General features: G+C 43.0%; 1 protein-coding gene across 1 annotated transcript in view; it reads left to right on the forward strand.

Annotated features, from left to right (window-relative positions):
* Positions 1–26930, forward strand: part of IGSF22 (immunoglobulin superfamily, member 22) — a 27066-nt gene extending 136 nt beyond the window's left edge. The window contains 29 exon segments of the mRNA XM_010190794.1: positions 1276–1308; positions 1934–2062; positions 3827–3943; positions 3946–4065; positions 4428–4604; positions 4607–4711; positions 6457–6477; positions 6480–6533; positions 6536–6579; positions 7200–7338; positions 8536–8829; positions 9142–9191; positions 9193–9269; positions 9271–9369; positions 9851–9932; positions 10948–11038; positions 12138–12177; positions 12179–12238; positions 12240–12262; positions 14133–14290; positions 14321–14431; positions 14907–15037; positions 15118–15196; positions 16438–16510; positions 16542–16613; positions 17508–17798; positions 18361–18440; positions 19820–20168; positions 26827–26930. Of these exon segments, the coding sequence (XP_010189096.1) occupies positions 1276–1308; positions 1934–2062; positions 3827–3943; positions 3946–4065; positions 4428–4604; positions 4607–4711; positions 6457–6477; positions 6480–6533; positions 6536–6579; positions 7200–7338; positions 8536–8829; positions 9142–9191; positions 9193–9269; positions 9271–9369; positions 9851–9932; positions 10948–11038; positions 12138–12177; positions 12179–12238; positions 12240–12262; positions 14133–14290; positions 14321–14431; positions 14907–15037; positions 15118–15196; positions 16438–16510; positions 16542–16613; positions 17508–17798; positions 18361–18440; positions 19820–20168; positions 26827–26930 (3203 nt within the window).
* The last annotated feature ends 1039 nt before the right edge of the window (positions 26931–27969 follow it).

The following is a 27969-nucleotide window of genomic DNA, read 5'->3' on the forward strand; positions in this document are numbered from 1 at the left end:
TTTGAAATTATCTCTCTTGTGAGAAAATTTCTGTGCAGAAGAATGACAGGGCCTAGAGATGCCTGATATCCCTGTGTAATTTTAGAGGGTATGTGTAGATAAATAGTCTAGGATAGAGACTTTTCATTTGTCTTCTGTGCTTAAGGAGTTAGAGAACGTTTGTCTCTTGTACAGTCAGACTGGAGACAAAGGCCAGCTCAGCAAGGCTTGTCTTCTGTGCTTAAGGAGTCTGAGAACATCTCAGACTGGAGACAAAGGCCAGCTCAGCAAGGAGACCAGGGTATAGATATTCTGATAAGGAAAGGCGTCTCCCTGGGAGGATGCCCAAATCAGAACACTTTTGGCATTGGTGATAGACACCAAGCTGACAAAAGGGGGATCCATCTGTGTGGTGGGGTTTGCATACTTCTGAGGGGAAAGTGAGTATTTTTTTTCTTCTCAAAGGCCAGCATATGGTCTACCTGCTACTGCAAGAGTACCCATATTGCCCCTGCATCAGTCATTGCCTTTGATTAGAAACATTTTGTCTTGCTTTGATTATCTTGGCTTAAAGCAACCTTCTTACTGGTTCTGTCTTGGCTCTGCAGTGAGGACATAGTTCCCACTCACATCCACTGAGAACAGGGTGTGAACAGGCCCTTGTAGCATTCACGTCTTCCACTCTATGTGATACACTTAGGAGAGCCAAGGAGGTCCTTCATTAACGAGAAGTGCAATGAAATAGTCTAAATGAATAAGTTTGAATAATCTAAGCTGGTAGTTGAGCTTCAGTTGATTTTCCTGGTGTAAAATGGAGACCTTTTGCTATTAACCACAGAAAAATATCTCAGTTCCAATGAGGCATTTGCATGGAGCTGTTAGAAATGAGTGTGCATGGCCAGCTCCTTGCTGGTCTGACTGGAAGAAGAATACACAGTTTTACCTGAACTGAAGAACTGGTTCTTATAAAAACAAACTAAATGAGTTAATTCTGATAGAAAAATGCAGCTCTTTGGAGCCTCCTGAAATGAAGAGTTTAAAATTTTGCCCATACATATGTATGTGTGTGGATTCATAAAGTGATTAAAATGGCCTTCTGGGATATTATATCACATCATATACACATATACACTTATCATTATACACATCAGGCAAGTGTGTTTATTAATGCTCCCTGCCAGTGTTTGCAGCCCCAAGAACCCTGCCAGGGACAAAGCCACCACAGCAGCAGAGGTTGTGCATGTGCAACTAAGATTGGGACATGTTGCTTCGTTGAAGTCTTCCATTCTCAAACAGAACATGTGTCTCAAACCACCGAAAGTGTTGAAGGTAAGTAGCATTTCTGTCCTGGGCACCTAAAACTGTGCCTAAAACTTTTTTGATAACTGGAGCGTGAATGGGACCAAAAGAAGGTGTTGCCTTTCTGTGTAAAACTTGTACTGAATGATGTAAGAGTGGAGGATTTGTCTTAAACTATGGGCATTTGTCTAGCCACACGGCATGAGCAGTGCTCAGGAGCTTAGTGCCGTTTATGCAGAACAGAGTAAGTCCTGATGGGCCTTTTGATACGTCCAGTTTTGACACCTTTCTTGAATGACATCTAGCATCAATGAATGACATCACCTTTGCAGCAGCCCTGGGCAGCAAGGCAGCCCAATTTTCCCGTTCCATAGATAACAAGACAGGTACAGAGAGAGCAAATTACTTGCCCAGAATTGCATGGAAATCCTGGAAAGAAGCAAGGAATTGATCAGCAGTCTCCTGTGGACAGTTAGCATTCTTCCTGCTGCACAAACATTCCTCTATCAAGAGTTTTAACTGACTGAGGCAATTCTCTGAGCAACTGTGTGTTTCAGGACATGTTGTATCCACCCTTTCCCACTCCCACTAAATAAATCTTTCAGACAGTACCTCTCTGTTCTGCTTGATTAACCTATTTTTATCCCAACCAAAGAAGTTGTTTCTAGGAAGTCTTCTGCCATATTGGAATATTTTAGTGTGGTGATATGCTCCTTTTCAATCCTTGCTGGAGAAAGTATTCCTGAATTTGTGGAAAAACCATGTCTACTCATAACACCCAAGGGTGAGTAGCAATTCCTGGTGAAATAGTTCTTTACCTAGTACACTGCCCCAACCTTTGTGGAGCTTTTGCTTATTGTTTTCTTTATGTTTTGTTTTTTTTCTTTCCAGTCTGAATGCCGCTTCTGAGTTGATACAGATAACTACAAGTGTGTAATGTCCTGACACCACCTGCATGGTATCCTTGGTCATGACTGAAGGTAAGCTTTAGAGGTCTGGCGTGACTAGTGACTAGACTAACAACTAAGCTTGGATTAATTTTGAAGTTAGACAAAATGGAGAATCTTTACAGGGCAGATTTGCTGCAAGTAGAGTGGGGTGAAGCAGGATAAGAGAAGCTACCCCATGCTGACTCTAAACTGAGCACTGTGTCTCTTGCCCTCTGGGTCCACTGCACAAAAAGAACGGGTTTCCAAAGGTGCAAGCATTGTGCTTATTATGGGGAAGAGCCTTTGCGTTCCCTGTATTGCCTGAGAAAAACTATGTGAATCATAAGGGTATGAAATCTATGCTGTGCATTCCCAACACGAATGAGAAAGACCTAGGCACCTACAATCCTCTTGTGGCGGACAAGAAACTCTGTTCTGCTGAGATTGATAGGTAGTCTTTGTTCTCAGATACATGAGGTTCTGTGTACAATGTCAACACCTGCAGACAAACATTTGAGGGTCAAAATTGGTGGGCCAAACTGTGACCTTTCTTTTCTCATATATCTCTGCAACGTTCATGATTCACTGTTTTTTTTAGGCTCAAACAGAAATTTAACATTGTACAAGTCATAAACCAACCCACGATTACCAGGGTGCCCAAGTGAAAACACCTTTCATGTGATAGCAGATTTCAGTTTGAAGCATAGTTATTACACATAATAAGCCAACTTCTCCACTGACGTCAGTGTGGCAGGGGTGTGAGTCACTGCTGAATCTGGACCAGTTTTAGTGGAAAAGATGGAAATTATAAAATGCACCTTGGCACTGTCCTTTTAGTGGAAGTGACCTTTCCTCAAACAGTGTTGCAGGAATTGGAAGTGAGTGGATGGACCTGGGCATAATAAGAGCTATCTTTTTTCATCTGCATATGCTCCCTATGACCAGCCAAATGTGTACCTGCTGTTTGAAAGAAAACCAATCACATTATATACAGCAAACTTGCCTTAAATCAATGCTAAACAAAAGTGATGCTGCCCACCTCCTTACCTTTTATTGCTGTAGGACCATCTATTAAGATAAGCTTTGCTGTAAATACCATTTTTAAGAATAATACATAGCCTTTAAATAAAGTGCCTAGCAGGGATTGGGCATAGGCTATTCAGAAGAGTGGTAGATCACCTTACTTAAGCCAAATAGTGATCCTTAGCCAGGCACTACAGTGCTCTTGACAGATAATGCAGGAAGATATCAGTATTCCTTCAGCTTGCCAAATGGTTCCAGGTATGCTTGCAGATGTCATCTGCAGTTGCCTGAAGCCACTTACTTTATAATGGCCTACAGTAAAGGAGAGAAAGAAAAAAAGCCGAGCTAAGACAGAAGAACTGAACAGAAAAGCAGCATAACCGTTAGTATTCAGTTTTATATCATTATGTGTAACTTTTATTGAACATCTAGTTAGCTTTATTTCCACGTAAGTTGAAGGAATTAATTGATCCTTCTGCTACCACTCAAGAAAGAAATCAAAAATATTTCACTGAAGTCTTGCTATTGGGTGTAGGAAATCTGAGATCAGGAACCAAGCATAACGATGAATATTTGTCTTTTTTGTATTTTAACAGGTGAGTTCCTAACACTCCTGACAGAACTGAAACCACTGAAAGTGACTGAAAGACAGATAGTGGTGTTTGAAATCCACCTGCCAAAGAAAGTGTAAAACTTTACCTACAAGTTCAATGGAAAGAGTTGAAGTGGGATGATAAGTGTGAAATCATCACATCTGATGATGGCTTGGCCCACACTGTGACAATTAAGGGTGTTCAGTGCAGTGACTTCAAAGAACTTGATGTTGAGACTGGAGGTCTAGTGCAGAACACTCGACTCTTCATTGATCCTAAGTATTGCAAGGTAAACATTTTTGGGCAGTAGGTTGATCAAACACGAAAGAGCAGGGTTTGAGCTACAAAATCCGTAAACCTAAAACACAAAGCCCCAGAGCTTGGGCTGAGAAAACTGGAAGCCACAGTCTCATAAAGCCAGTCTGTGTACAGGCAAGCAGAGGAGCATCAAGACCACATTTTCACACTGGAAGTCCCAAGCCTGGAATCTCTCCTGCACAGGACCCCGTGTTATATCCTGCAATGGCAAAGCCACCTGTTTTGATTTGTAAGGTGCTTGCTGGTATGTGCCATTTTTTCTTGCCAACTTCTTCCTCTTTTCCAGGGGTTCCAATTCAGTTTGTCAGCAGTCTCAAGAACACTCAAGTGAAAAATAAAGGAAGAGCCTGGCTGGAGTGGGTGCTGACTTCTGAAAATGTCAACCTCAAGGGGATGAAGAACAGACAAGTGATTGAGACGTCTCCTAAGTACACTATGAAGCATGAAGGGAAGAGAGCAAGTTTACCATTAATGCTGCTGAGCTGAGTGACTGAAGAGTTTGCACAGTGATCACTACACAAGACAGTGACCCTAGTGAGCAGTACAGCAGTGCCAATGTAAATGTGGAAGGTAAGCATGAATGGCTCAAGAGAGGAAGAGGATGAGGAACAGTAGTCTTGTCACTGTTCTTTAGTGAACTCTGCAGAGAAGCAGTGCTGCTTTGCTACAACAGCTAGGAATCTGATGTGAAATAACACTGTTCTGCAGTCTATTTATTGTTTAACATGGAATAAGCCATTAGTCTGTGCCCCCTTTTGGTAGCATGAAGATAATAATTAAGGACTTTGCTGTATAAAGCAATAGAAGCAAAAAGCAGGAAATCTTCCATTTAGGTCCTTGCATGTGTCACCTAAACCAGCCTAGTAAAGTGTGCCTTCATTTGGTTTCTAATCAGGGTTGTCCTAATGAACTGTTACACTGATTCTTTAAAGCAACCTGTTAGACATTTGTCTGCAATCTGCTGAGGACCAGCAGCACAATATGGGGCTGTTAAATATTTAGTATCACATTTGTTTTGTGAATTCATTTTGCAGTAGCATTGTTGATGGTGTAAACTTAGTCTATGATCTTTATAGAAAGACATAAGGCTCTTAAGAGTAAGGAAAAAAGTTTGGAAAGCTTAGCTTCATGCTCTGAGCATAGACTGGAGAAGAGTTAGGGTGTGGATTTTAGTGTCTATTAGTATTTGAGATTACTTCTGTTAGACGTGGACCAGCTTTGAACTATGCCCAGGTACCTTCCATGAGAAGTGCTGAATTTTGAAGCCATTTTAAAATGAACTGCATGGAAAGAGGATAAAAATATATTAACGTATACTTCACAGGTTCAGGAACAACTAAATACTTGATTGGTAGGATGCTGTGAAGGAAACTTCAGGGGCCTGAAGCTCAGCTGTGAGGCCAGGCAGATTTTCTGTCATGGAAAATTGATCTGCCCTAGTGCCTATCCCTTACAAATGTCTCTGTGAAGCTGGTCTCTTCCTAATAGTCCTGTGTCCAACGATGTCCTGCAAACCCTGCCCTCTTGTATGGACTTGGAGGTCACTCTATTAGTTGCATTTTGGTCATGTATTTCCCAAAACAGGCCAGAAGGGAACGGTTTCCCAGTGGCATCCCTAGCCCTGGGCTTTCCAAATGTGCGCAGCCTGGCCTGGAGTCTGTGGCCAGGGCTGAATGTGGCTGGTGGTGGGCAAGGAAGCCCGGGCTCCTGGAGGATGGGTACTAGGTCTGGTATGTGAGTGCCCCCTGTGGGCCATGGCCAGGGTGGCCTGAAGGGACAGTGTGGAGCAAGGGCCATCTCTGACCACTCCTCTGGGACAGAAACCACTTCTATGGCACAGGTAGTCTGGAAAGCTGTGGCTGAGCTGCCTCTGACGTCTGTGCACGCTGGAATTGCGGTCTGGTGCCATAGTTAGAGATTCATCTTTCCCCCTGCAGAGTTCAGGTTCAGATACAGATACGATGTAGACATTAGAAGAAGTGTTCGGCTGGTTTGACAGTTCCTCTGGACCAGCTAAGGGTCTGGAGCAGTGCTAAGAGACTGTTTTCTGCTTCAGCTTTTGGGTTTCCTTTAGCTGTGTTAGCTCCAGTGAACACACATAAAGAAGGGCAAAAGCTACTTAGGAACAGCCTTTCCCCATCCCCCTTTCTTCCCAGGATGTCCAATTCACTAAACCACTTCCATCCTGAGGGCCTGTCCATTTTGTTAGAGGATCTCCCTGCCATTAAATACCTCCTCTGGTGTTTGTTGTGTTCGGCTGACAATCATTCTGCACAGTTTTTATGTTCACATATTTCCATTGACATTTCTTCCAGAGACATTTGCAACCATAAAGAGTATGTGTGTGAAGTTTCTGCTCTAACAGGGGATCCTGACGAGCTCTGTGTTGTCCTGATGATGCGAAGGTGGAAGGAATATAGCTCAAGGGTGGAAAACAGGTAAAATACCCATGGCATTGTCAGTATAATGAAAGGCTGCACAACCCCAGTGGGAAGCTTTCTCCAGATAGCTACCGTGGGACTTTGCCTGGTGCTAATAAGGGACTTGTGACTGAGGACAAACAGATCAGACAAGAACAGAACTAATATTTCCTAGGCTACTGCAGCCCCAGTCTTATGAATTTTGGCTTTGGATCTTGACTTTTTCAAAATCTTCCTTCCCAGTCTCCTGTAAAGATGCTTTCACATTTCCTAACCCATTTTCAGAGCCTGTGGACTCAACATTCTTTCCCACAGGGTTGGCTTCTCAGCACCCACCCTTCTCTTTCTCCCAGACTCTCATTTTCAGAGTAATCAGTAAATGTATCCTTTGCATGCTAATGCACACCCTTTGTTGCATGCCATGTGGCTTATCTAGGCAGATGTGCAGATAACTCTGTTCGTGTAACATTAAATTTGTTTTGTCCGTAGGTCACAGACCATTTAACCAGAGTAGGAGCTAGGAATCCTGACAACTTTGTCATCTCAGAGCAGAAAACTGATCAGAAAATTCAGGGACAGGGTTGGTGATTGTTTGTTGCAGTGTGTGTGGTTTCCTGCCTCAGTCTTCTTCATATCAGATAATGGACAGGAAGAGGCTCTGGAGAGTGAAGCAGGGAGCCATCCACAAACTCATCATTGACGGAATGGGAGAGGAGCACGAAGGGAGGTGACCGTTCAGAGCCGAGGGGCAGAGTGGAGCAACAGTTGCCATTGGAGGCTGCCACCCCATCTCCTTACTGCTCTTTACCAGGCGTACACAAACACTTGTAGAATCAGTGCTTCACCAGGTCTCCTTACCTGGGCCTGTACCATTTTACAGGCTTATCTAGGTGCATGAGCTAAACCTCTTCTTCCTGCATCTTTGTTCCCCGAAGGGACAAAATTGAACAGTCGTACTGGTTGATTCTAAGTGACTAAGCATAGATTTCTGTGTTTATAAATCAGTGATGAAGAATGTTTGTCTGAGCCTTTACTTCAAACATTGTTGTCATGAGCAACAAGAAAAACACCTTTTCTGAAATTATCTATATAGCACCATGTAAATATGTGTATTGCTCAGCTCTTGGCAGGCAGATGGCGCCAGATGGCCTCGCAGCCTGCGCTGCAGCATGGCCGGGAGCCTTTCTGGGAGCCACCGCTGCACAGGCAGCGGGACAAACGCAGCAGTGAGGATGCTGTGGCTGCAGCACTGAATATTTATCATACCTGTGTTGCAGTAAAAACCCATCCACAGCAAAGCTCTGGTATAAGGAGGGTTGATTTTCCCGCATTCAAAAGCATTTTGAATGCCTTTTGATGACTTTCAGCAGAAGATTGTAATTTGTAAACACAGACGTTGTATGACAAAAATAAAAAGAAAAACACCAACTATGTTTAGCAAACTGGTTGTTTTTCTTTATGGTGTGCAGAACATCTTTATCATTTTCTGATATTACTCTGTAACAAATGGAGTGTTTTGTTTACAAGCAGTACCTAACTTTGATTCCGCTATCTTTATTATAATCATAAATATCCCAGTGTGGCCTTAGGGAAGAACAGCACAAAGAGTGGCTTCTTGTGCCTTGCAAAACTTAGAAACTGCCTGGAATCAAATCTCCAGGCCCTTGGGAAGCGAGGAGCTTTGGGGCTTCCTGTTTCCCAGAGGTCCCTCTTTTTCTGCTGAGCTGGACAACTAAAGGAGGTCAGCCAGCTCCCTGTACAAGAAACTGAACTAAATTAGCTGAATCAAAACACACTGAAAATTTTGACTGTCCCTGTAGACTTTCACAAAACACAGGATTTTTATATTAAAAACATGAAGGAGTGTATGAAAAGCCCAGCTTTGGGCCACCTTTTCTGGGAACTCGCAGAAAAAGGAAAAATGTCAAACCGTATCTGCAGCTGCAGCTTTCCTATATCTTCTGTTGTTTCCAGATTCTCTTGTAATTGAAGAATCTGTCCTCGAGCTTTTTGCTGCACACAGCATTACTGTGAAGACTAAGCATACAGCAAGCTTCAAGGTGCCTTTCAAGGCAAAGCCAATGCCCAAAGTCACATGGTTCAAAGATTATATTGGGGTGACAGAGGAAGAGAAAGTGGTGACAGAGAAAGCCAGTGACTTCGTTAGTCATAATAAAACATGTGTGAGAGAAGACAGTGGAGCCATTATGCTGAATCTGAAAAATGACTGTGTCTCGGCTTCTGACAATATTTACCTCAACATTGTTAGTAGGTCCTAAATTAGTCATTTTATATCCGGATAATCACTGGTAGATTTCTTGGTTTACATGCACTGTAATTCAGACTTTCTTTTTTAAAATCTTGCAGTGGGGCAGACTCCAAGTTATCAAATCAAGTGCTTCAAGTCAGGTTAGTTTTGCTGTAATCTGTACTGATTTACACCATGACAGGCTATGACTCTCTTTATAATAGCTCTCTACATCAGCTGCTCGCACTGCAAACAAACTAAAACACCACAGAGGAAAGCAGAGTTCCTGCAACACATAGAGAAGATGTAAAATGAGATGGAAAGCACCCAAGGCAGTAGAGGAAAGCAGGTGACTCACTTCATCAAGAGGAGGATGGCTGGAGAAAAAATTGTGGATCAAAGTAGGGGTGGCGAAAAGCAACTACACTGCATTTACTACAGAGAAGGTGGAGGAAGAGAAGCTATTTCAGAATACATGCTGTCAACTCTGAAGGCCTCATTAAGCCTCTGAAAACAGAAGAAATTTTTGCTGGAGAACCTATTAGCCAGCTGTTTTTAATGTGGTTTCACAGTCCCGCTTCCCATCGTTTTTGTCCTCTTCTTCCTTGCCAGTCTCCAGAAGAACAGTGTCACCTGTGCTTCAGGGGACACACTCCAGGGACAGAGCTTAGAAGCTGCTTCGTGCTTAGGCTGATAGCCAGGATCAAACAAATACCCAGGTCCTTTCACTGCAACTGTCTGTAGACTCAGAAACCCCTCGCCATGGACTGGCCGCAAGAGAGGACTGGCTGACACACTGTTCTAGTGTCAGTTACCTAAGCTTAGGGGGATACGGCAGAAATGAAAAGTGGCTTTTTCTGGAAAATACTGTGGGGGAAGAAGGAAGATAATTTAAAAGGCAATGCTTAAAAACATTTTGTTTTGCAGCCAAAAAAACCTGAAAATATGGCAGCCAAAAACTAACTTGGTTAGAAAACACTACTGAGCTGTCTTTTGGGAGTTGTAGTTCAGGTACCTCTTGTTCTCTTTTTTCCTTTACAGGCTGGGATCCCCAGTGAAAGGGGATTTGCCGTCCCCTTTTCCCAAGACCGGTGTATCACAGAAGATACAGTGCAAATGGCAAGTCTGGCCTATTGAAACATTTCAGAAATAAAATTACCAAGTTGAAGTAAGTTTCAGTTCTCACCTAAAATTTTTAATTTTTGTCCGAACTTTCTATGAATTAGGGAAGGCATTTCTGAGTCACTTTGTAATGCACCGCAGAATAAAGTGTGAGAATGGAAATGTTTCAAGACTTGAAATGACAAAGGGAAGTATATGGCAAAGAAAGAGTCTTTGGAAAAAGGTTGTGGCCTTGAATAAACCTTAAGATGCAAGTTACCCTCCTTAACTTCTTACTGTACATATATGTGTATATATTTATACACACACGTATAACACATGCACACAATTTGAAGTCAATGAATTCTGATTATACTGTGCTAATTTGATTTTCTTCTCTGTAGAGCCTCTGAGACAGGTGCCTCAGCCTCAAGTTGTAGACGTCAGGAAAGATGTCACCATCACCTAGAACTTTTCTCCTCTGCCTCTACTCTGCCCTGGTGAGACCGCATCTGCAATATTGTGTTCAGTTCTGGTCCCTCAGTTCAAGAAGGACAGGAATTGCTTGAAAGAGTCCAGTGCAGAGCCACAAAGATGATGGAGGGAGTGGAGCATCTCCCTTATGAGGAGCAGCTGAGGGAGCTGGGTCTCTTTAGCTTGGAGCAGAGGAGACTGAGGGGTGACCTCATTCATATTTATAAATTTGTAAAGGGCGAGTGTCAGGAGGAAGGAGCCAGGCTCTGCTCTGTGATGTCCAATGACAGGACAAGGGGCAAAGGGAGCAAGCTGGAGCATAGGAGGTTCAATCTGAACATGAGGAAAAACTTTTTCACTGTGAGGGTGCCAGAGCACTGAACAGGCTGCCCAGAGAGGTTGTGGAGTCTCCTTCTCTGCAGACATTCAAAACCCGCCTGGATGTGTTCCTGTGTGACCTGGTCTGGTGATCCTGCTCTGGCAGGGGGGTTGGACTGGATGAGCTTTCGAGGTCCCTTCCAACTCCTGATATTCTGTGATTCTGTGAGAACTTCCCAGCCCAGGATGGAGGCTCTCCAGTGCAAGGTTACATCACAGCAAAAGGGAAGCAAGGCAGCAATCTTTGTGTTTCAATCACCAAGGAGCCAGTCCAAGGTCAAACCAAGATTAATATCTGTTTTATGTAGGCAGAATGAAAGTTAGATAAGCTTTGAATGCAAAGCTGAGTATTGATTAATCAAGGAAAATGTCATCATGGCATCTAACAAGATACACATTTTGACATATGCTGTTCAAGTGAGATTTTCAGCCCTCAAATAGAAATGGCTTGATATCCACAAGCAATGATGAGAGGGCAGAATTCTCAGCACATCTGAAAGGCACACCTATGGATCTGGGTGCCTATTTTCAAGCATCTATATTCTACATTTCTGCTACCTAGATCTGAGTGCTTTTCCCTGACTTAGACCAAAACTGAATTGAGCAAGTGACTGATTTTGTTGTATCCATCAATTAGCAACCATATGATCTATGCTTAGCACAGCTTGTATAACACATGGGAGTGTTCCTATCAGCAGCAGCATCTGACTAACGGGACTTTTGCTTTTCCTTTTCTGTTAATATTTTGGTTCTTTCTTGGATTCTTTCCTCTGTCTCATTCAAAATGTTGGACTTTCGTATTAACTTACAATCAATCACACTATCAAAAAATTTCCTCCTTAAAGCATCAATATTACTCAGAGTAAATAATGGAAACATTTTTTAAGGCAAATTATTCAATTACTGAGGTGTTTTTTTTTCAAAAATGAATGGAGGTTTAGCCTTGCTTAGAGGCTAGATTGTGAAAGGCTTGGCCACTCTATTGAGTTAATTACATCATGGGAAATCCCACTGAAGTCAATGGAGCAAGACATGAAGATATTTTTGCACAGCATGTGTGATTATACCAGGCTACAGACCATAATCTAGAGGAAAGCAAAGTATGTATTTTTCCCTCTTACTATATGCATCTAAATTCCATCTCCTTAGGGGCAGGGATATGAAAATGGATCAGACCACTGGAGAAGTGAAGGTTAGACCTAGTTAAGGGGCTTCCTGAACCCCTGAAATTTATATTGTTCTGCAGCAGTCTGTGTGCTGAAATGTCTTCTTGGTTTTTCCTCAATCTAAAAGCAGTTTAAAAAAAATGTAACCACTTGGGAACACTTTTATGGGTCATTAGAGAGTTGTGTAATTGCAAAATGTGTGTCTCTAGGTACCACATTCAAAGTGGATGGTTTTCTGGAGGATATAGAAAAAGTTCCATGTGATAGGTGTAAACTGGGCAGGCCCTGGACTTCTAAGCATACCCTCAACCTTTCACTGCAAAGGATCCCATCAGTATGTTTCTTTCACTGTTTAATGTCTGGTTTTCCTAAACATGTATGTGATTATCAGATCTATGCATTTATGACTGGAGCCTGAGGGAATGTAGCAAATTGCAGCCTGGCTCAATGTTTACAGCTTAACTAAAGATTAAGGCAGGCCTTCATACTGTTGGCTATAAAAATAATTATATCATAAGTGCCTGAAAGTATGATATTATTCATTTAAAATGCGTAACTATTAAGATAAGGACACAGCAAGAGATTCCCACCTGAGGGGAATTGAGTATATGGAAACAACAGAGATCAGCGTGATAAAGGTGCTCTGAGGTGTAGATATTTTTTATGCTTAATGTTCATGTATGGGTTGCCAAAGACCCCAAAGTATTACAAAGAAAGTAATTTATCATACATGGTGCTATGCTCCTTTCATCAGTCCTCCATCCACCCTTTTAAAAGAAGATAAAACGCTTGTGGAATTCATGAAAGTTGCTTACATTCTTTTATTTTAAGACTGGATTTTTAGCAGTAAAGAATCTGTGCCTAATTCTGGACTGATCATAATCAGACAAATTCCAGGGATTACAGTAGCCTCAGAAAGGCTGAAATGGGTAGATTTTATTTTGTGCCAGTTACAGAGAATTCTTACTCTATATGACCATATAACTAAAGCATTTTAAAAACAAAAGGCTGTCAGAAGCCATCAGTAAGTTAAACTATTGACGGAATCTTGTAATAGGCATAGGAGCCAACCTCAGTAGCTGCACATAATTTAGGAAAAAAATACCCTGGCCAAGTGTGTAAGCCAGTATAGCTAAAAAATGAGAGAATACTCTGTAGTAGATGAGAGCCTTGAGGTTAAATTGTTACTCAGATGGGAAAGCATTCAGGTTCCTTTACATCAGATGTCAACACAAAAACAATTTAAAGCCTGAAGCTATGACGCTTCTCCTATTTGAAGACTTGCATTATTTCACATTAGGCCTAGGAGAATATGTGCTGTCCATATGCACTATATTCCTTATGACCCTGTGTGCTCAGTGAGTGTTCTGAATAAAAGCCATTAGCATGGAGCTTGTCATGGCATGCTGCACTGGTTGACTTCTTTGGTCTGGGGCAGTGGGTGGGTTGCTGCATTTCAGCTGAGACTTTCAGAGCAGAACATGGTTTTGGATACACAACTCCCTTTTCATTTGATTAAAACCATATTTTTTATATTCCATATTTTGCTTTTCTTATGTATTATGGAGATCTAACTGGGCTGCTACAAGGTGGACTGAAGAGCAAAAAAAGCAAGATCTGTTTTCAAAAATTACTATTAATTAGAGGTACTGTAATCTTTGGCAAATAAACCTGAAGAACATTAACAGGATCTTGCAAGCCAGTAAGCAAAGTCAGTAATCCAGGCAGAGCAGATAGCACCTGACCACTTTACGCAGGACTGGAAGAGGGATTTATTAAACAAGAAGAGACAGAAGGCACTCAAAGCCATACAAGGCAGGTTTACAGGAAATGTACTGCAGAGCTCACCAGTCAGGAAGAGACAGAAGCAAACCTTTAACACATAAACACCTCTCCCAGACACGTGTGGAGAATGAGTGGTAGTCAGTGGTCATAGAAGGTGCCATTTCCAAGCTGAATTCAGATGGTCACATGTTGTGAGGATTTTTCTTAAGTGGCCAACCTTGGAACAGCACCTACATGTATGTGCCATGTTATGAACTGCATTATTTTGCTGGACAGAATTTGTTCTGCGTTTGTTAAAGCACCTTTTACCCTGAAGCCTTGCAGGTTCAGCATCTTGAAACAGAAACAGCCCTGTATTCACGTATGCAAGCACAGGCCTGCAGGTCCAGTCGTGTGTCACAGCTCTCCTGCTGCCACAGAGCCTCCAGGACTGCTGAAGGTGGTCAGTTTTTCCAACTCCAGCATTTACTTAGCCTGGCAGAAGCCAGACTAGGGAAATGTGCTATCAGGATATATACTAGAGATGTGAGCTGAGGACACCAAGAAATGGACAAAATGCACCAAGATCCTTATCTCAGTACCACTTACACTGTGAGAAGCTTGCAGGAGAGACAAATACTACTTCTGAACCTGAGCTGTGAATGAAGCTGGTATGGGAGAAGCAGTGGAGTTACAGGAAGGAATTCTAGCAGTTCTACACCTTCAGATAAGACCTGCAGTATCTGTCCAGAACATTTAACATCACAGCTCTGCTTCTTTTTTGCTAAGTTTTCAGAAGTGCCGAGAGGAGGTGAAGAACAGCACAAGCTGTGCATCCCTTGAGCCAAATTAAAATCATGCTGCCATCTTTCTTGCTGAGCTGTCCCCTGAATGAGTATGTCGGGTATAATGGCAGTTGTTTCTTCCACCATCTGACCTCTCACATCACATCTCACATGTGATTACTGAGGTCACTGTTGGAAGATTCTCTGATTCCTGCCATCGATACTGTGATCTGAGTATGGGTTAGGAGGGTAGGTACTACAGCAAATAAACTCTCATATTTGAAATGCCCATTTGTTGCAAATACAATGGTACTGAGGCAGGGTTATAGTTCTTTCAGGCACTCAGTTTGCATGGGATGAACAGTTAGGTGCCAGCAGGCTCCTCACTGCGTTATTGATTGCTGAGGCATTCATGTTTCTCTTCTGGAGGCACAGTTATTAGGAGAAGAGCTGGCAACATTCAGCCCTTACACTAACTGTCTTGTGCTGAATCAATTTGAAGGTTTCTTCTTCCAGTCTCAGTCATTCATTTCTTCAGGCATGACTCAACAGACTGAAGAGTGGCTTTACTTTTCTGTGCAGTCTCACACTCTTAATTTTTTTAATTTCTCTGTCTGTTTTTCTTTTGTCTCCCTCATAGATTTGATCTGATTGTGAGGCTGAAGAGCCACATGGTGGTTTATGCTGGGACAGCATCATGCCTTCATACATCTTTCCCTGTGAGATTCTGTATCGTGTCCTGCCAGAGAAGAAATCCTGTGATTAGAGTTTTCCTGGGCATCTGGTGAAATACAGCTGCAGGGCTATGGAGGCTGTAGTTGTCCTTTGGCCTTTATCACACGAGCTGTCACTTTGATTTAAAAGAAGTTGACTATTGGAAAAAACTCATTCAGTGCTTTAGATTCATGAAATCCTGCATAACTGCTCATTATTTTTGTGGCTTGTCTTTTATAAGCCTCCTTGTGGTGGTTAGAGTAGAGGGACTTCTGTGCACGCAAGTTTGTCAGCTGCACAATGCAGCCCTCTGCAGCTGGAGCAACAGTGTTCAGCAAACCATAAAACACTGGGGAAGCTCTCTGATTCATCATGAGAAGCAGAATTTTTTGAGCATGCAACTGCATTTCATGCTAACTGAAGTGAAATCATTCTTGATTAAACCTTGAGTGACCTAGGGGACTGATCAGGGTTATAAAGACAACGCTTGAGGTCCCAGCGTTGTTCTTTCTGAGGTACAATTTCTATTAAAGTGGCTGTTGAGCTCATCTCTGTAGCGGCTAAGGGCAATGTCTGTGCATTCATTTCTTTTAAACCTAGATGACTGCATGAGCTGAAGCTCTGTAGTACTTGCATAATCAGCCCAAGTGTAAGAATGTATTTCTCAGTCTAAATGGTACAAGTTTATTTGTATCACACCAGCTGTTTTCCCTCAGCTTTCAAGATGATCAAACTAATGAACTGTAGCGTAAGGTTTATGTGGCATCTCCCAAGCCAATGCAGCTCTATGCATTTTGCTGGGGACAAAGCCTGCTGTTGCCTTTACAGCTTGAAGAAATCTGTAGGATAGTTATCCTTGAAACATTTTTCTATCAGGCCGATCATATACAGACACAAACTGGAACACAGGAGGTTCCACTTCAATTTGAGAAGAAACTTCTTCTCAGTGAGGGTGCCAGAGCACTGGACCAGGCTGCCCAGAGAGGTTGTGGAGTCTCCTTCTCTGCAGACATTCAAAACCCGCCTGGACGCCTTCCTGTGCAACCTCATCTGGGTGTTCCTGCTCCGGCAGGGGGATTGGGCTGGATGAGCTTTTGAGGTCCCTTCCAATCCCTAACGTTCTGTGATTCTGTGATACAAGAGGTTTCTGTAGACACAGCTATCCCTTTTGTGTTCATGTAGTTCATTTCTCTTGCCACTCAAGTCAGGAAGCAGAACATTATAGCTGCATGTTTGTCTTGCCCAGGGCTCCCCACCACTACCAGTGATGTGGCAAAAAGAAGGTATATCAACAAGAGGGAGGACAAGAACCATTCATGGTCTTTATCCACAGCACCAAGTGATTTGTTTTTGACCTGTACCAGATTATCCTCAAGAACAGTTATGGAGAAGCCCTTTATGACATTCAAATGCAAGTTGCAGGTACGGTATGGAGTAAACTTGAGCATCTCAGTCACCTCTGGGTATCAACAGGAGGTATTCCTCTGCTGACAAAAATTTCTAACAATTTCTGCATCAATACTAGAGTTGGGAAGGTTTGTTTTTTTCTTGAAAAAACCAAAGGATCCCACACATACACACCCTTTATTAAAAAAAAAAAGGTGCCACAGAGGTGATCCAAAATGTTATGTTTTCACTCAAGGGGAGAAAGACTCCTTGGTCAGAAAGGCTTTTCCTACCTCTTGTCACTGTGTTTCCCGAGTCCCACCTTCAAGCTAGCTCAGACCCAGAGCCAGTTAGCTGAGCAGCATCATTCATAGCTGAGGGATAAGAAAGATACTGCTGGGGCTTTGCTGACTCTGTCCAATGCAGAGGAAAACGGTGAAGCAGTTATTGCTCCAGACACCCCCAAATGCAGCCTTGTTTTTCATGCCATTATTTGAATGGGCAAACCTCCATAACAGCGCTAAAACAACAGTGTCTGTCTCCTCAGCAGTCTGGTGACATCTTTTTCATTGCAAGCAGGTCTATGAAAGCCAAGTTGGAGGCAGGTTGGTTTGCTCCGTAGAGAGACTTCTATTACTACAGTGATCTGCTGGGAGTTAGGAACCTTTGCAGCGTATTTTGTACTTGTCATCTCTTCAGAGAGTGCTTTTTAAAACTAACAGCCTTATTTTTTCATCAGAAAGGAGTTACACGCATAGGGCAAATTGGTCCTCAGGTTGCTCATGGTAGAAGAAATCAAGAGGTATTTTCCTAGACACACAGGGACTTTGTAAGGTAGGAGTTGAAGTGAAAAAAATTTGCCCAGAAAAGGGCAGAGGGAGGGTCACAAACAGAAGAAACCAATACTTAAATGTGCTCATGAATTCTTAGATTTTCCCTGACCACCTACTAATCTGCAGCTGGTGGAAGAAGTCCCAGACATTGTCACCCTAAATCAGTTCAGATGTAGAAGATGACCAGCAGACAGACACTATGGTGTCCTGAAATGTGATGTCAGTACCACTACAAGGTTCATGGCCACAGAGAAGGTCTGCAGCAGTAAGTACATCGTCACAGGCCTTCTCCCAGGGAGGAAATACTTCTGAGTCATTGCCTGCAATGACACTGGGGACACTGACCCTCTGGATTCACAGGAGCAGTGGTACATCTCCAAAGACAGAGGTAAGCATAAAAATTCATGACAGTACTGGAGGAAGACGCGTGCTCTTGTACACAAGACTGCAGACTAAGCTCAGGCTCCCTCTGTGGCCTTGGGTGTATCACTAACCTATTCTACCCCTCAGGTCCCCACCTGGAACAGACACAAGAATACCTTCTGTCCTATCCCATCCATTTGATGGCAATCTCTTCAGAACTGAGCTTCCTTTTACTACATACATGTGTAGCACATTTTATAGCAGCTCATACATTTTATAGCAGCATATTTTTAAATTAAAATCCAAGACAGTAGGAGCCATCCATGTGCAGGAAGAGTGATATTATCATGTTTTGACATAACAGAAGATTGGCCTTACAAGTCACTTGTCTTGTAGCATATCTCCAGTCTGAGTGGGATCTGTTTCTTAAATGAAAAGCAAACAAATCTGTCACATGCAGGAGACTGTGTGACAGTCTTTCTGCGTCAAAAGTTATAAAAAGTCCCTAAAAGCATGTTAAGTTAAACACTCAGAGGTCATCCTGTCAGTTAAATGCCTTCTCCTTTGTTCAGTTGCTCCTTGCTCAGGCCTAATCAGTAATAAGAATGTCTCATTAGCAGCACTCCGAAGCCAACCTGAACATGCCCCACCTCACCAAATCAAAATGGTAAGTGATCCTTCTGCCCAGTCTGGGGCAAAGCAGAATGCAGTTACTCTGAATGGCGAGATCCAAGCCAAATTTTTTTGCTTAGCCTATGCCTGTTGTAATAAGCACAATAGTAATATAAAACAAACTATATATTAATATGTATTACCAGACTATGCATTTATTTCTTCAGAAGCCTCTTTGCATACTGCTACACGTCTTCTAATCCCATTAAAAGTAATAGGCAATACATTAAAATAACAGAATAAATAGTACAGTAAAATGAGTAATCAGGTGTTCAACTGAGTATTTGTATTTAACAATCAGCCTTCCTTGATCAATGTAACTAGATCACTGGTATGTTATTTCAAGTACATGTGCAGCTGAGAAAAAGCACTTCCAATTATGTGGCTGTAGCCATATGCCTGTATGGAAGTACTCTAGGCCTGTATTTTACAGAGTCTGAAATAATGTCAGTAACTTCTGTGTATGTAGGCAAGTATAGAAGAGTAGTAAATGGAGGAAAGCTAGGTTGGTTGTGCCTTGCAGTGCATTCCCTTGAACATTCCCTTGGTAATAGCCTGCCTGCCTTCAGACAGGACAGCAGGACAAAAACAGATGTGAACTGATTTCCTATTCTTCATTGCAGATGGCAAGTCACAAGGTTTATTTGCACAAACCTGAGAGGTGGTAGAAAAACTCTGAAGGATAAGGAGGACATAAGCTGTTTTCTGAGAATGCACTCCCATAAGAGAATTTTGCCATACAGTGCTACATTTAGGGTCCAGGGAATTTGCTTGATGGGACCTTATGCCAAGGCAAAAGATAATAAAGACTTCAAGAAATGTGTTTAAATGCAGGCTGAAAATGGAAGATTTGCAGTGGACATTGGAACTTAAATTGCACATGCAGTTACCCTTGATTCCCCCAGAGCATTCTGTAAAGTATTAATGCCTCAGAGCAACACCAGCAGAACAATATCCCTTCCTTTACAGGATCACCTGCTTTGGTTTATAATTGGGTGTAATTTAATCATGCATTTCTAAAGTGCCGTGGGAGCCAAATATCCAAAAGCACTTTGCAATTTAATGGCACTAGTGAGAGAAGGCATCGATATATCCCCATGGAGCAACAACCTGGCACCTTATTTATAGACCAAGAAGTAAAAAAATTAATTGCTTGCTTACAGTTGCATAGCAGATTAATGGGAGAAGGAGATTTCCTATTCCTTCCTCTCTGACCTTTCAGTTTGTATTTGTTCACATGTTGAGATAGGTCAGATGCTGAGAGTAAAGTAGTGTATTGTTCATTCTTTCTCCTCCCATAGTTTTCTCTGGTGGGAAAGAAGGCCCAGGTCATGAAATGTCATACCCAAGCTCTTTGGCTTTGTACTTGTGCAGAAGACTCTCCATCTTGCTGGTGCTGGCTCTATGTTTGCATGGTTTTTGTGCAGTGGTGCAAAGCAGCCCATAGGGATTCTGTCCCCAGCAGAGTGTTTTGACTTCAAGATGGGGTATCCCAGAAAGGGCCATGCTTCCTGTTTCATTGCCCTGCTGAAGAATCAAAGCATGAGTCATGGCAATGACTGCATCATGAGCCGTGCTTTCATCAGCAACCCCCACCCAACAGTGACCCTGTACAAGGGCAACGTAAGCATCACGTCCAACTCTAAGTTGTGGCTCAACTCAAGCAGCAGCATCTGTCTGCTTATGATCCCTATAACTTGCAGCTGCAAGCTGATCAACTGTGGTAAGGCAGATTTGCGGCCACTGTGATTTGTTGGGGGTGATTCCCTCCAGGTTAAGTAACCATAGATTTCTTGTGTCTGAGTATAGTTTACACTGCTGTTTTCCAGAGCAAGTGCACTTACTGGGACTGGCACCGTGTATCACACTTGGCCATTTTGGCTCGCATCCTTGTCCACAGAGGAAGAGACTGCTCATTCTGTAGGTGCTGCAGATGGAGGTGCAAGGGCCACATTGTAAGAACTTACCATCAGATCCAGAAAGCAGCCTAACTCTGACTTTGTTTCCCTCTGAGGTCACTGAGACTTGTCTTCAGTTGCCTGAAGGCAGTATTGGGTCCCTTAAAATACCATATTTTGGCTAGCAGGTCTCACAAATTCCCTAGATGGCTCAAAAACAGATACGGCCATTTCTCAGTCCCTAACCAGGCTTGCCCTGCACCCGTGACATACTTCTCACCCCCAAGCAGTCAACTGATGCATTCTGAAAACAGCTTTGTCCTTTTTTTTGCAGCTACCACAGATACTGCACTGGGTAAATCTGTTCTCATCCTTTGTGAAATGGCAGGATTTTGACAACATTGTATGAAAGCTAGTAAAAATTTCCAAGACACAAAAAGTAAGAAAATCAGACATTTAATATTCCGTTTTCCCTTGTCTGTATTTTTTTCCATGCCGGAAGTTCCCAGTAAAGTTTTAAATCAGGCTGTAACAAACAGCTTGGTTCCAGCTGGCTCAAATTGGTCCTGTGAGACTGTACAGTTCCAAGTGCACGGGCTGAGGTTTTACTAACAGTAACACATGACCCACGTATGGTTTCCTCATGTCACCATGCCCAAACTTGGAGCTTGCAGAGTGGGCTTACAATATGTACAGCAGTGCCTTGAAACTGCTGTGTCCTGTGAGTTTCGTCAGCCCCTGGTAAGCTCACCTTGCTCGCCATTGATTGAAGGTTAAACATTTGAGAGCAAGAATTCTCCATCCTTTTATCATCTTTGACACTGAAGCATATGTCCACCATTCCCCCTTTCTAGAGATAGGCCCTGGTGCCTCAGGACCCGTTGATGTTGTCTTAAATGGAACAAGAGTGAGACGCTGCCAGGCACAGCATGAAATGAAACTGATACAGCACCAATAAGGAGGGACTATATTTGGAAAGGTCTTTTAAGGTTACTTTTGTCTGTGACCATTGCTTCTGGACAGCTTGCTAAACCCCTCCTTCGCCCCCACCAGGGTTTGGTTCTCTCCACTAATGCAGAAGTAGCTCTCTGTGGGTCAGTGGAGGGAAAGTATGTGCATGCTGGGTTTCCTGCTTTGATTTCAAGCAAACTCATCTGTCTGTGTGCGCGTAAGATACATGCAACACTTCTTTCACTGAAGCCAGCTACTGCCTGCCTAAAATACTGAAAGCAGCTCTTTACCATTTTTTTTTAATTCCTGGTGTTACTGGGACTCTCACTTCACACACTTCCTGATACTCTCCTCCCTGAAGCCACAGTTTCAAGCCATAGCTGGAGGACAGTTTCCTAGTCCCTAAAATCAGCAGGAGCTTTTCCTGGCCTGGCATTGCTGCCAGCCAGGCTGACGCAAAAGGAACCGTGGCAGAGCTGCTCACCTAGGTTTTGGGAGGGCAGGCGGGCCTGAGGGGCACAAGGATAGCTCTCTGTCCCCTCAGAAATCTGACTGCTGGGTAGGACTCCCCTTTCCACACAGAGCTTGTTGAGGTAAGGACTGTTACAACATGAACATACCTCTTCAAAGTTATTCAAAGCAGCCTGTTTACAAGCAGAGCTGGCTAAGTAACAGGCCTTGCAACAGCTCTGTGTGGGTGATGTGCTAATTTATATTCACATTCCTTAATGGGAGCCTATTTCTGAGGCTCCTCCTTACCTTGACCTGGGCAGTCCCTTAGGAGGGTTTCTGCTGCTGCTAGGGCCGTTTGCAGCTGAGTGAGGTGGGAAAGCAGGAGTCAGAATAAGAGATTGTAAAACTGACTTTTCGAGATAAGAAATTTACTTCAAATTGAGCTTAACTGCAGTTTTATTTTAAAACTCAGGAACTATATTCTTGCTGATTTATTTTTTTTCTGCAAGAGGACTAGTTACTACCTGGAGTCAGGTGCTGGAGGACATTGTACCTCATATGAAAGCACTCTTTGTTACGCTAGGAGATCCTTCACATCAGGTCTTGGAAAACTTTCTTTAGGACTTTTTTCAGAGACTTTCAACAGCCTTACCTGGTGACATGCTCTCCTAAGGGAAAGAAGTAAGGAATGATCCAAGAGATGAGCAAATCTGATTTGAACAGCTGTGCAGGAGTCTCAGTTGCTGATTTCTTTGCTGATTCCATGGGAGCTAAACCTCTATTTCTCAAATATTTGTCTCTACTCCTCTTAATGTGTGCTCTTCTGTTTCTCTCCTTTAAGGAACGACACTTGCATTCCTCTTCTAAGCCATGTTTTCAGTCTCAGCTTTTTTCTTAGTATTTGCAAAAACAAATAGGGCATTGCTCCACCTGTATGAGATACAGCAGCATCTCTGTTGCTGTTGTAGCTCAGAAGGGGTGAATATCATTTTCCTTAGGCTGGGAGGTGGCAGGCTGCAGAGAACACAAAGCCTGTTAGACCCAAAGTGAATTATTTGAAACAGTGATGAGGTGAACAAGGGGAAATGAAAACGAAAATGAGAACTCCCTAACTTTGAACTGTTTACTTCCTATTAAAACTGTGACCAGACAGCTTTTTCCTTTATACAGTGGAAAGCTTTATAAAGCTTTCTAGCCAGAACTTCATGGGACTTGAACTCCAAACATAGGGTTGGTTGTCTTTCTACTTAAGAGAAAGGTGATAAAAGCCTTCTGGACACAGTGACAGAAAGTCAAAACACAAGATGTCATTGGTGGAACTAGCTCTGCCTAGTCCAGCATAACAGCATTGCTGAGGCTCTGTAATTTGTCTTTGTGTGGCTCAAAACACAACTGCCCTTGACTTCCGTAATGGTCGGTTAACCCAGGTGGTAGTGGGGCTTCTGCTCAGCAGGGATGCTTCTGATGTTTCCATCTTCCTTCCCTCTAAGTGTTTTCACACAGCAGGGTGCATGTTAAAGGTGATATTTCTAATATGGTCTACTAATATATCTTAATGGTAATAAAAGGAGTCAAAGATTGCAGTTCTCTTTTCTATGTATCAGTTTGCTTGTGCACTGATCAATTAGCATCCTGCTTCTGAGTTCAAGAGGAGACTTGAGTTCTGTCTCCATGTCCCTAGATAGTCCAGCAGGATGTCCGTGATGATCTAGGCTTCATTATGTCAGATTGTATACAAACACAGAGTAAGCCATAAATCTGAAGGACTTAAATCCTTGCAACACCAAGAAAGTAAATAGTCTGCAGCTTTGCAAATGAAGGAGTCACTTTGTGACAGAGCTAGCCGTAGAAGGTAAAACTCGAGATCCAGAAGGGTCCAGGAACTTTGCTGCTGGTGGCCAAGACTAAATAAAGAATATTATTATTATTACAGAATATCTGAAACATTGAAGGATCAACATATTGACAGATAGACAAATACACACATATATACATTGGTGCTGGTTACTCTAATTTAGAGTGAATTCTTCCAGGAGCCAGTTGTGGAATAAAAGCAAAGGAGTGGCCAGCACAGACACACACTCAGTCTGAGAATATTTTGCTACTTTTGTTCCATCTGGTGCTAGGAAGGAGATGTGAAGAAACAGGATGCTCCTCCCAGCAGGCCTCTGTTTTTGAAAGGAATTGTAAAAGACCAAATTAAATAAAGAGGAATGAAGCACCAGCTTTTGCCTGCCATTAACCCCTTTAGGCTGCTTTGGTAGTGTTTCTGCCTGATACTGATTCATTCTCACATTGGGAACCACTCCACAGGAAGTATGAAGGAATCTCTGTAAGCCTGCGAGCAGAGCCATTTAATGGACTGGGAGCAGTTACACGCTCTGTGTTTCTATACTATAAATCCTTGAAACCTGTTCCACTGGTGACAGATGGCCTGGTGCAGGATTAATGAAACAAAATATCTGTGCCACTGCATCAAACAGCTGAAGAAACTGGCATCAGATCCCCAACCCGAGAAAAATGTCCGTACTTTCTCCTCCTGGAAGTTTTGCTGGGGTTGGGGAAGAGAGACTTGGCCATTTGTCTGGGGTTTCTGGGCAGCGAGCAGCCTTCCCAGAGCAATCCTTTGCAGCAGGCTGCCCTGTCCCTGGAAGTATGGACAAATGGCCATTGTATGTGGGCCTGGCTGTAGCTGCAAGGGGTGAGCATGCTTCAGGGCTCACATCCCAGGGCACCCAGGATGTGTTGTAACGGGAGCCGGGTGCCATCATCACAGTGTTGCCTGGTCAGTTTGTGTTGGATGTGCTCTATGGGGTGCACATGGGTCTGTTTCAGGCTTCCCCACATGGGAATTCTGTAGCTGGCTGTGACAGTGCCAGTCTGCCTCAGTGGGGCACTGGGTAGCTCCAGGGCAGAGCCACACAACTAATGGGCATAACAGTGGCACAAAACTGCCCACTACAGGGGTTCAGTTGGCTACGTACTCCATGTTGAAGCTGTCACAGAAACAGAAAATGAGCAAGGAGACACTGTATCTGCACAGTAAAAATACCCAGTAAATTAATAATTTTAATTATTGTTACACACAGAAGAAACGAGAAAAAAATACATTCCAAAGAAATAAAATAGTAAAATCAGCATAAAAATGTGTTACGAAAAGATCCCAGATTAAGTGGCCATACTGCATGTGGTGACCTTTACAATCACTGTAAAGGAAGTAAGTGCTAGAGACTTTCAGACGTGGCAAAATGCTTGACTCCCCAGGGGAGAGCAGCTGCTTCGCTCACATCTTTCAGTGCTCTCTGCCTGCCATGTGTGGGAGAGGCGCTGGAGTGAGAGGCTCGCATGGGTACAAGACACGGAGGTTAGTGTTCAGACCAGCCAGTCTGCAGTCTCAGCCAAACAGAACTAATGCTTTCCCAGTGGCATTTGCGTTTTCTTTCCTTGTTTGTTTTCTATGTTTTAGAGTTTTATTTAACAAAGCATCAGGTTCTGCTGGCCTGACCCTGCCAGCACCATAGACTTGGAGCAAGACCTGGTCCAGCAGGAGCATGCACAAACAAGGTCTAAATCCATGCGTTTGTACGGATTCAGCACCATCGCCCAATGGGCTGGCTTTGGTTTCTTGCTGTTTAGCTGTCAGGAAAAGGTTTCTTTTATTTCAAGATGCTCTCTCTGTCTTTTGGCTGATCTGAATTGGTCCAGTCATGCTCCCACTGCAATCTCAGTGGCTTGGCCCCTGCATCCCTCTTATATGAGACTGGCTTTGTGCTCTGGCCTCACTGTTGAGCCCTCACAACACTCCAGTAGCTCATCCTACAGCAGCAGCATAGTGTCACCACAGAAGTTTCGGCATCCCTGCCAACTGGCCATCATTCTTCATTCATAGTCTACCTAGAGTTTTATATTTTAATTCTTTACAATAAGAGCAAAAATAAAATAACATTAAGAAAATTTCCTCCAAACTAAGAAAACTAAAACCCATCAAACATTTTAAAGAAACCATAAAAATTTGCATTGTGTTTGCTTCTGAGTTCATATTAAGATAAGATTTTACTGCAGCTGCTTCAAAATTACAGTCCATTTCACAGGTACACAGTTCACGTTCCTTGGTAATGCCTGGCCTTCACTTGTGTACAGCAGCTACTGCTACCAGAACTAAGTAGTTTCTAGCTGTGGTCCAGATTTGAAGTCAGTGAACAATGGCATTTTCATACTGTTTGAGAACATGGTGGTGGCTTAGAGCTGTATTTCTAGATCAGCTTTTGTTCAGGGCCCTAGGACTAGTGGTACAAGCACTTGCTTCGCTACAGAACCTATTATTTCTTTGATTCAGGCGAAGAGGAAGTAATTCAAGAAGGATGTGCCGACCTTATTGATTTTATCAAGGCCTTCCCTCTCTGCTGATTTTAAAGCCAGTAAAACTTACAATCACATAAATTAAACATCCCTTTGCAAGTTGTCCCATGAAGCCAAGCTGACCTTCTGCGGAACGAAGGTTGCGCAGAATAACTTTGTTTTCTGTTCCAGTCCTTTCATCAGCCATCGCAGACTGTGACAACACTGTGTTTTGGCTGAATTAGATTTATTCTAGCTAACAGTCAGGGATAAGACCAGACTGCAAAATTTGGATGCAAGGTTCACATCTAAGGATTTGGCTGAGGCTTTTAGAAGAACTAAAAAACCGCTTGCAAAACTGAAATTAGAGTTTAGACTTTTAAGCTAAACCCTCCTCAGAGTTCAAGTGTAGCTGAGCCCATCCTGTTAGACAGTATGAATAAATATTTTGCATTTGTTTTCCACCTGATGCAAACTGGAAAGGCAGTCACACGTTCCATGCTTTAAGAGAAGTCCTGCAGATCCCTAAAAGCATATTTAACACTACGGTAGGATAATGATTGGGACTTATATAGCACTTTACATCTTCAAAGCGCTGTATGAGCGTTAATCCTCACAGCAACCTTGTGAGGTAGGTAAGTGCTGATAGCCCCATTTTAGAAATGGGGTGAGGGCCTGGTCCCCTGCTGTTGTAACTTGGCATAGCACTGGCTCTCATACACTTGTGCCTTTTTACACCAGGTGAGGACCTGGCCCCAGAAAATTTAAGTGACTTATCCAAGGCCACAAAAGGAGCAAGCATGGATAAAAGGCAGGAGAAGTGCCCAGGAGACCTTCTGTCATAAGAAGTCGGCAACTTGCCTTCTGCTTCCAAGAATGCAGTCATGCTGCCTCTGCTTAAAGAAGCCCGTCTGTATTCAGAAACCAAGCAAAGAGAAAGAGGCACCTGCCACTGAGCTTTACAGCTGCTGTTTGCTTTGATTTGCTTCTTCCAGAACAGCTCCCAAAATGACCATGATCGCAAGCTGAAAACAGAGGCGTTAGTGCCAAACTACAGGACAGGAAAACTGTGGAGAGCCACTACAAAATTCTGTGAATTTCTTGGAGCTTTATGTACTTGTGTAAAAATGTAGCAATTACTTTGACTGATTACAACGTGAAACCTTCAGCAATTTATGTAAAAGTCAAGTTTGAGAAATTCCTAAACCAATCAGTCTTACAGTTCCCTCAGTGTGGAGGAGTAGGAAGCCAGGTATTATGCACAAATACAATTTTCTTGGTAGAGTAGGAGTAAGGCTGTTAAAAACACTCTGGCTTTGTTCTTCTCAACCCACCACTTCTACATAGATGTCAGCAGGGTGAAGCCAATGTGACTGGCACAGCCCAGTGCCATTTAAAAAACAGTTGCAATTAGCATTGCTTGTTTGACTTCATTGGGAGTTCGGTGTGAGGAGGATCTATCTACAGAAAGAGATACATGGCCAAAACAAATGTGCTACATCTTTTATATGTCCAGATACAGAGTCAAAGGATCTCCAAGAGGGTGATAACTACAGAAAGGAAAGAGACCACAAATAATCAAGACCATGTGTGTAACCTCAAGTGACCACAGATGGGAATTGCAAAGGGGTGTTGGAATACAGCAGTGTGAAAAGAAAGCCTCCGTACTTAGGAAGCAAAGGAGCTGACACTGCTGGGACCAGGGACACCACACCACTGGGGTGCTTCATTCCCTCTGTAATGTCCCTGAGCCAAAGACTGGGTGCTTCTCAAAGACTGTACCCCTGAAAAGGAGAAGAATGGATCAAATCTTACAGTTTTACAGTGCAACGAGACAACAGGAAGGTCCACAAAGGCAATGCCACAGACAGTCATGTCATTCCT

Source organism: Mesitornis unicolor, unplaced genomic scaffold, assembly GCF_000695765.1.
Source record: "Mesitornis unicolor isolate BGI_N332 unplaced genomic scaffold, ASM69576v1 scaffold1178, whole genome shotgun sequence".
Taxonomy (NCBI): Eukaryota; Metazoa; Chordata; class Aves; order Mesitornithiformes; family Mesitornithidae; genus Mesitornis; species Mesitornis unicolor.